Source organism: Mastomys coucha, unplaced genomic scaffold (genome assembly GCF_008632895.1).
Source record: "Mastomys coucha isolate ucsf_1 unplaced genomic scaffold, UCSF_Mcou_1 pScaffold8, whole genome shotgun sequence".
Taxonomy (NCBI): Eukaryota; Metazoa; Chordata; class Mammalia; order Rodentia; family Muridae; genus Mastomys; species Mastomys coucha.
In genome coordinates, this window is record NW_022196914.1 from 855,345 (window position 1) to 864,558 (window position 9,214).

Sequence of the window (9,214 nt, forward strand, 5' to 3'; positions counted from 1 at the left end):
GTTAAAATAAGGAAAAACTTGAGTTACCGCTCTTTTTTGTGAGTGGAAAAGATTTCCTACTTACTCTTGGGCTATACAGATGCTAAAGATGGCAAGATTCAGCCTTTACAGAGAGTGAAAGCTTCACTAACATGATGATCCTGTTGAAGAGACAGAGCCTCAAAGCCCTGAAGCTTCTTCACAGGGAACAGGCTACTCTTTGCTTGAGAGTAGCTATGATTACTAATTCCTACTTTATCCACATATAAAGATTATTCATAATTGTAGAAATATTTAATCCCAATCTGGGGTTTCTACTCCACCTTTGACCATTTAGTTCCTGGATAAAAGACACACACCTCCTTTATCTTTAAAATATGCCATAAACAGCTCTAGTACTGGGCAGATGTCTACCTTCTATACTATTGTGTCTATTTCCCAACCAATACTCCCATTATATAATTTACTGTGTTCCATCTGAGCTGCTCTTAACTCCAAATAGCCAACCCACATGGCCATTGTTTCATGACTCATCTGACCCATGGTGGCATGCTCCTTAGTACCGAGCACTGCCTATCTTAATTCTGCCCAACTATAGGCTGTAGACATCCTTATTTACCAATCAGAAATAACTTCCAGGCAAGGTCACATAGTGTCACCTGGGTCTACATGCAGACTCTCATCTATGGGGTAACCAGGTCTTGGGGGCCCTGCACTTAGCATTACAGCACATAGCAATAGACCAAACCTCAACAGTTCCCCTTTTTAGCCCTCCAAAAGGCTCCCTTCCTCTCAGATATAAATTGAATACAATTATAACAATTATGAAAATTATAAAATATGAGATACACTTATAATGTCCAGTTCATTACATTTGGCAATTTAAAGTTTTTTTTTATCATCTATCCTATCTTGGTGAGTTAGAATTTTATATTTAAATCATTTATTATCTTTTTAGACCTAGAACATCTTCTTAAATCTCAAACAACTTAAGTTCAATTGTGAGACTTCAACCTCATCAGAGATTTGAGAAGAAATAAGTATTATTTAATTATGAGTTTTCAACTTCATCAGAGATTTGAGAATGCAGGAAGCACAGGGATGGATCTTCCATAAGTCATAGAAATGACAAAGATAGCTTTCTGCCTGGACAGTCCCCAATATTCCTTATAAGATTGGAGTATCTATCTTCAGTCTTCTGGTCCAGAACATCTGACAACCTTTAAGTGAAGCAGGAATTATGAAGGACTAGCTTATCCTGCTTGGCAGAGCTTAGCAGTTGACTATTTTGCATCCATTTGTCCTATTTGTACAATATTCTGCTACAGATAAAATTGGGGCTTTTTTCCCTAGTGGCTAGTTTGCCACAATTGAAGCAACTCCATATGGAGGTTATTGATGCTCATCATCTTCTTTGACATGGAAAGGGAGTATTGTCAAAAATAACTCTGTCTCATAGTCCAAAGATCTCTTAATAATGAAATAATTTTAAATGCCATACTCTGTAGATTTCTGATGCCTTTGAAGACTATCTATCTATTTATAGCATATCTGAACAAGCAAACATTGCCTGTTAACTTGTATTACTTAATTATTTGAAACAGTTTGTCATAGCGGCTATTAAAAGGACTGGGATTAAACCTTGTATCTTTAAATGAGTTGTATAGGCATAGGTAGAGTAACAAAATTCAGAAATTGCAAAATGTCTCTGTGCAAACAGATGTTCTCCAGCAGTGCCCCATGAGAACTGAGTAGGTACTCAGAAAGGTTAAAATGTCCCATGAGGATAAACTTAGTGAGAGCAAGCTCATCCTGGCCTGGTACTCTGCACACCTGATATTCTTTGTTTTGCCAATCCATTTTTGTTATGCCCCACCTCAGTCATCATAGTAAGCTGATAGTCATGTAATTGGTAATAAGCACAGCATTCCACAATGACATATATGTGTATGTAGAAAATAGTTCACTTGCTTTCACCATTATGGTGAGGGGTGGTTAGGGAGAAGGCACTGCGTGTGCGGACCAGCAAACTTCTGTGATACTGTGTTGAGGTTAAAGAGAGACTTGATATTGGCTTCCTTGTACCAAAGATTAAACACTATTCTACAGAGTTCAGCATCTGGTAGCTTATAACAAGCTTTGACGATTAGGAAGGGGCCAGTGGAAGAGGCAGAAACCCATTTTATTCCTCCTTTTGATGTTCTGTGTTTTACACTGCAGGCCTGGTGTGTCTTTGCTCCGAGCCTTTGCCCTCTTCCCCTGCAAATCTTGTGATCTCCTTTCAAGTCCTTCTGTTAGATGAACTTCTGTTGAGCTCAGAGATATGGCAACTATGGAAGTATATTTCTGAGAGCTAGAAAGATGCCCTAGGCAGCCCACAGGTACTTACTTAGTCACATGGTATTTATAGCTCTAACTCTGTCAGAGTTCTCTAAACCACATTGTTATATCCAAAAGTATATTGGTCATTGTGGCACACTTAGTGTTCTTCTTGTTCCTGTAGATGCAGAGATGAATGCTCTCAACTTTGATCAAGCTCAAAGGCTGTTAGGCATTGATAGGAGATGGACATTGTAACATGGATAGTCGGGGGAAGGAAGAAGAGAACATCAAAGAGGGCCGTCACACTGGGGATGCCCTTGGGACACTGGAATGGATACTATGTAAAGTATATTGGAGAGGCTATTCTGACAACTAAAAAGGGTATGGCTATTTGACTCTGAGGTGATGAGATGTGATTTGGTGCATTTTCCCAGTACCTGGTGACATGGGAATGACCAATTCCTAGAACATTCTGTTGTCTGAAAAAATGAGCTGGTTACATAAGTTCATTTTGATGCCCTGAAATGTACTGCTATGGTAGCAAGAGATATTATCTTTTAACTAGAGTTGTTCATTACTGAAAAACATAGTTCTTGTATTATATTTAGAGATCTAAAGAATTAAAGAGCTCTCAAGGAAGCAAATTCTAGAAAGTTCTGAGGCACAAGTCATTGAAAAACAAAACTGTGAAGTACCTAAGGTCTTGAAGGGGAGAAAGATGTCAGGGAAACAGATGGAAGCAATGGGGTTTAGGAATCTGTCAAGGTTATGAAGATATTAAGATATCCTTCCACTCTGTCCCCTCTCCCGCAGTTCTCATCCCATTCTTCCTCCTCCTTGCCTCTGTGAGGGTGCCCCCTGCCACCAGGCCACCCCCTTTCCTGGGCTTCAAGTCTCTAGAGGATTAAGCGCATCTTCTCCCACTGAGGCCAGACCAGGCAGACCTCTGCTATTTATGTGCCAGGGGCCTCTGACCAGCCTGTGTATGTTCCTGGTTGGTGCCTCAGTCTCTGGGAGCTCCCTGGGGTCTGTGTTAGCTGAGACTGCAGATCTGCCTATGAGGCCACTCTCCCCTTCAGCTTCTTTAATCCTTCTTCTGATTCAACCATAGAGGTCCCTAACTTCAGTTCAATGGTTGGGTGTCTCCGTCAGCTGCTGATAAGGCCTCTCAGAGAACAGCCATGCCAGGTTCCTGTTTGTAAACACACCAGAGCGTCAGACCTTGGTACCCCCCGACCCCCAATGAGAGTCTTTGGACCACCTTTCCTTCAGTCTCTTCTCCGTTTTTGTTCTTGCAGTTCTTTTAGACAGGAACATTCTGGGTCAGAAATTTTAACTGTGAGTTAGCAATCTAGTCCCTCCACTTGAGGCCTTGTCTGTCTACTGGAGGTGGACTCTCCCTAATGTTGGGCACTTTGGCTAAGGTCACTCCCAATGAGTTTTGAGAGTCTTTCACCTCCCAGATCTCTGGTACTTTCTAGAGGGTCCCCCTTCCCTGGAGGCTGCTTATTTCCATTCATTCTTTTGACTGTCTGTGCTTCTCTCCATCCTCCTGCCCCCATCTGATCCTGTTCCCCCTGCTTTTGTTTTTTAAACATCAGTTCAACCCCTCCTTGTTCAGTGTACCTTCAATGTCTCATAGCAGATCAAGGCAACAGAAGATTGCAACCCAGAGAATTTAAAGGTTCAAATAAATGCCTCCAGGTCTCCATTAAATGAGAGTACTATTCTTTGGACTCTTGTAGTGTTTGATGCTGCCACATTGTACTGACAGTCTTTATTAGAATTTATTTTTAAACGTTCAAAATCAGCAATTGCTCCTGCTCTGTGAATCACTGATGTATGCAGCTGTCACATACTCTACAGTGAGGCTCAGCTCAGCGTGCTTGGGAAAGTGCTAATGTGAGAGTCAGTCACGGTTTGTCTTGAGATCCAACCTGTTGTTTCACTGCAATAGTGATGTTTGGCATCTGTGTGCATGTTATTTTTGCTCTTTCCTTGATCTCTGCTATGTCTTGGAGCTAAATGTGAATGGAATCATCCAGCTACATTGTTCTAACTGTACAAATACACCAAGTGCTGGTTTCCTAGGTGTGTTTCTTATGGTGTGTCTCCAAATATGTACTGTGTTTTCATTAGTTCTGTGGTTCTGAGGAAATGAATTTAGCCCATTCTTTGCTTATTTCTATGTCAGACTTCATGTAGGGGCTTAGAAGCTCATATTGGTAGGTACACTGGCTGGTTTGTGTGTCAGCTTGACACAAGCTGGAGTTATCACAGAGAAAGGAGCCTTCCTTGAGGAGATGCCTCCATGAGATCCAGTGCAAGGCATTTTTTCAATTAGTGATCAATGGGGGAGGGCCCAGCCCATTTTGGGTGGTGCTGTCCTTGGGCTGGTAGTCCTGGGTTCTATAAGAAAGCAAGCTGAGCAAGCCAGGGGAAGCAATCCAGTAAGCAGTACCCTTCCGTGGTCTCTGCATCAGCTCTTGCCTCCAAGTTCCTATCCTGTGTGTATTCCTGTCCTGACTTCCTTTGGTGATGAACAGCAATATGAAAGTGTAAGCTGAATGAGCCCTTTCCTCCCCAACTTGCTTCTTGGACATGATGTTTTGTGCACGAATACAAACCCTGACTAAGATAGTAGGTTACATGAATTTTAATTAAAGGTTGTATAAACAACAGCAGTTAACAGTTACTCATACAAAGTGTTGGATGTTGCATTTAATTTCAATCTAATAATACTGTAAAGTGAGACAGGCAAGAAACGTATGAACATACTGGTCTTGCACAGATAGTGTGAGAGGGACGAGGTTTTGTGTAAAAGTTCCTTGGTTAGACATCTACACCATTCCTACCTATGCTATATTATTTATGCAGAAAGTGGTTTATAAAAGGTCTGTGTTGGTAGGGCTCCATTAGTGTTGTCGGGTGACTTTCATCATTCCTCCTAAAACGGGGTTGCCTGTTCATTAAAATCCACATGGCTGCCTAACACCCAATGCAGCTCTTTCAAATAATGAGAACAAAGTGAGAGGAGTTTCCTGCGGAAGTTTTCCTCTGAGGCCTACAGATGGTTTACTCCATTAGAAGTCAGACCTGGAGTTCACTGTGACGCATCTTATTTGAGGTATATTAAATGTAAGAGAACCTGACAGCTAGAGAAGCTCAATGTTCATCATTAATTTCTGCTGTTAAATTTAGCTTCTTTGACATGCAGGATTTGAAATCTCACAAGAAGGGTGACAGTAGACAAAAAGAGAAGAGATTTTTCATTCGATATCAGCAACTTTCCTTATAGAGCAAGATAGATCTAGAAACAACTGGCTTTTGAAAATGTAATATCTAGCTACTTGACATATAGTCAACACTAGTTTGGGCTAAGTTAAGGTAATAGTTTGTCTTTTTTTAAAAAAAACAACTCATCCAAGATTTATAATAGTCTTCCATTTTTATTTCTATTCCCGTTTATTCATTCATTCTTCACTCATTCATTCATATATCTGTCAATCCATCCATTCAGAAATTTTAGAATACCTTTTATGCCTTGCACTGACTTACACATACCAAAGTCGTCTTAACTATAAGTACATTGCATAATTGACAAGTTACTATAAGGAGCAAAATCATAATTAGATCGAGTTATCTGAAATGCATTTCCTCTGACCATGCTCATGGTTTGATACCAGTCTGGGGAGAGATCTAAACTAATTCATAGGTGGATATTTACGCTGGCAAAACAGGCAAGTGATGGTGGTGACATGTGTTGTATTTGGTATGTTTAGGTCCACAAGAAAACAGAAGCATTTTACTGTTTTTAAGACCAGACCCACAGTGCACTAGGCCAGCCTATAGCCTCAAAGGAAATGTTCATTTCCGCTATTAGTGTTCTTAAGTTAAAAAGGAGTTTAATCATAGCTGGAAGAAGTCAGAGCTGATGTTGCCTACAGCTGGGCTGACAGCTGGGCTCCACAGAAGCATCTAAGAAGCCACCTCTACACTGAGGTCAGGATGGAGCTCCGAAAGGGAGTTAATGGGTAAAGCCTGGTTTCTGCTCATGATCCCTCTTCTGTTTTCTGTTGCAAGAAAGAGAACTGTGGCTACAAGAAATGTGGAAAAGCAAAGGCTCATTGAAGCCAGGCCATGCATTTTATTAATGAGCAAACTAAAGCCCAAACAATCTCAAGGGGAAAAAAATAGCCCTAAGAGAAAGGGAATAGAGTATTTGGAGTCAGTTGGCCCCACAGTGGTCTGCTTTGTATGGGCATTAGGTAAGAATAAAATCAATTCCAACGGTTGAAATCAACAACAAATCCTGACAGGCCCTCCCTGGGAGGACTGAAAAGGATGATGGGGACTTTGGGGCTGCAAGTGGGACTTGTAAGAAAATTAGGTGTTCATATACCACAATCTCTAAACTTGACAGCAAGAAATAAATAGCATGCTAAATATAATGCTTTTGATGTAGCAGAAAAATACATAAAAATAGAGAATTGACGCGTTTTTCCATTGACAAAGGAAGCAAGGCCTTGCTGTTTTCTGTGCATATGTTTTGTTTTGTTGTTTTTTTTTTCTTAAAGAATAGAATTGAGTCTGTTTTAGAAGAGGAAGGTTGGGTCACATGCTTGTTTTTTTATGTGTCCTTCCTACTCCTGGCAAACAACTACAGATTTTTTTTAAGAGGACCATTCTTTGGAGGAGAATAATGAGGGGATATTGTACTTGTAACTGCACATCAAGTGGTTCAGGAATTGAGGCTTGAGAGTACATATAGGTGGAACAGTGTTTTCCCATTAAGCCTCTTAAGCGTTGGGTAAATTGTAGGGGTCCTCCCCAAGTCATTCCAGGGGTGATAGCTACCTAAAGAGGGAGGAGGGCTTGGCAAAGTTTTGGAAATAGCCACTTCTTAAAAGTTGATGTCTCCGATAGTTCCTGGTTTTCCTACAGTCACATCAATTCTAAGTAGGAATTACTCCCTAAATAATGTTGTTAATGTTTTCTCATTTAAAACAGGGAAATGCTCATAAAATCATGGAGAAGTGTACATTACCGCTGACGGGCAAGCAGTGTGTCAACCGCATTATTACAGAAAAGGTAACGTCCTCTTTTCTTCTTGCTTCCGCTCACATCGACCACTACCACTCTTGTTTTATTAGGAGACACATTTGAGGCTTTTTTAAAATCACCATCTGGAATTATATCAAATCAGTAGCCACGAGATTACGTTCATCTGTGGAAGGAGGGAATGGGAAAAATTAATGTTTCTTAATGTAGACGTCCTCATGTTCAATTCTCTGGAATTACACACACACTGAAACTCTAATCCTGGGTAGCTTTTACAGTGTGCTGTAATCCAAGGAGTGTATTAATCCTTACATTTCGATTTTTTTATTAGATGTTTTCTTTATTTACATTTCAAATAATATCTGCTCTCTTGGTTACCCCTCTGAAAAATATCAAAAACAAAAACAAAAAAACTCTGTTTCCTTCCCCCATACTCCTGCTCATCAACCCACCCTCTCCCACTTCCTGGCCCTGGCATTCCCCTACACTGGGGCATAAACCTTCACAGGACCAAGGGCCTGTCCTCCCATTAATGACCAACTAGGATGTCCTCTGCTATACATATGCTGCTGGAGCCATGAGTCCCACTATGTGTACTCTTTAGTTGATGGTTTAGACCCTGGAACTCTGAGGTTACTAGTTAGTTCACATTGTTGTTCATCCTAAGGGGCTGCAAACCTTTCAGCCACTTGGGTCCTTTCTCTAGCTCCTTCACTGGGGATTATATGCACAGTCCAATGGATGATTGTGAGTTTCTACTTCTGTATTAATCAGGCACTGTCAGAGCCTCTCAGGAGACAGCTATATCAGGCTCCTGTCAGCCAGCACTTGCTGACATCCACAATAGTGTCTGGGTTTGATGATTGAATATGGAAAGGATTCCCAGGTATAACAGTCTCTGGATTGTCCTTCCTTCAGTCTCTGCTCCATAGTTTATCTCTGCAACTCCTTCGATGGGTATTTTGTTTCCCCTTCTAAGAAGGAACGAAGCATCCACACTTTGGTCTTCCTTGTTCTTGAGTTTCTTGGGGTTTGTGGATTGTATTTTGGGTATTCTGAGCTTCTGGGATAATATCCACTTATCAGAGAATGCATGCCATTGTATGAGAGTGCATGCCATGTGTGTTCTTGTGTGATTGGGTTACCTCACTCAGGATAATACTCTCCAGATCCATCCATTTCCCTAAGCATTTCATAAATTCATTGTTTTTAATAGCTGAGTAGTACTCCATTGTGTAGATGTATCATATTTTCTGTATCCATTCCTCTGTTGAGGGACATTTGGGTTCTTTCCAGTTTCTGGATATTATAAATAAGGATGCTATGAATATAGTGGAGCATGTGTCCTTATTACATGTTGGAGCATCTTCTGGGTAAGCCCGGTCCTCTGCTAGTACTATGTCCAATTTCCTGAGGAACCGCCAAACTGATTTCCAGATTGGTTGTACCAGCTTGCAACTCCACTACCAATGAAGGAGTGTTCCTCTTTCTCCACAACCTTGCCAGCATCTGCTGTCACCTTAGTTTTTGATCTTAGCCATTCTGACTGGTGTGAGGTGGAATCTCAGGGTTGTTTTATTTTCATTTCCCTGATAACTAAGGATTTGAATATTTCTTTAGGTGCTTCTCAGCCATTCGGTATTCCTCAGTTGAGAATTCTTTGTTTAGCTCTGCACCCCATTTTTTAATAGGGTTATTTTGTTCTCTGGAGTCTAACTTCTTGAATTCTTTGTATATATTGAATATTAGTCCTTTTTTGGGGTATTTCAATCGATTAGGATATATTGGTAATATTAATTTTCAAATTAATATATTAAGAAAAGTAACTGTCACTTCCTGTTGTTTTTGTTGT

At 40.6% G+C, this 9,214-nt stretch overlaps 1 protein-coding gene across 1 annotated transcript in view; it reads left to right on the top strand.

Moving 5' to 3' along the window:
• Oxct1 (3-oxoacid CoA-transferase 1) overlaps positions 1-9,214 on the top strand; it is a 133,999-nt gene that overhangs the window by 109,889 nt on the left and 14,896 nt on the right. Inside the window, exon 15 of the mRNA XM_031360532.1 lies at positions 7,312-7,392. Within this exon, the coding sequence (XP_031216392.1) occupies positions 7,312-7,392 (81 nt within the window). The remainder of the gene's footprint in view (positions 1-7,311; positions 7,393-9,214) is intronic.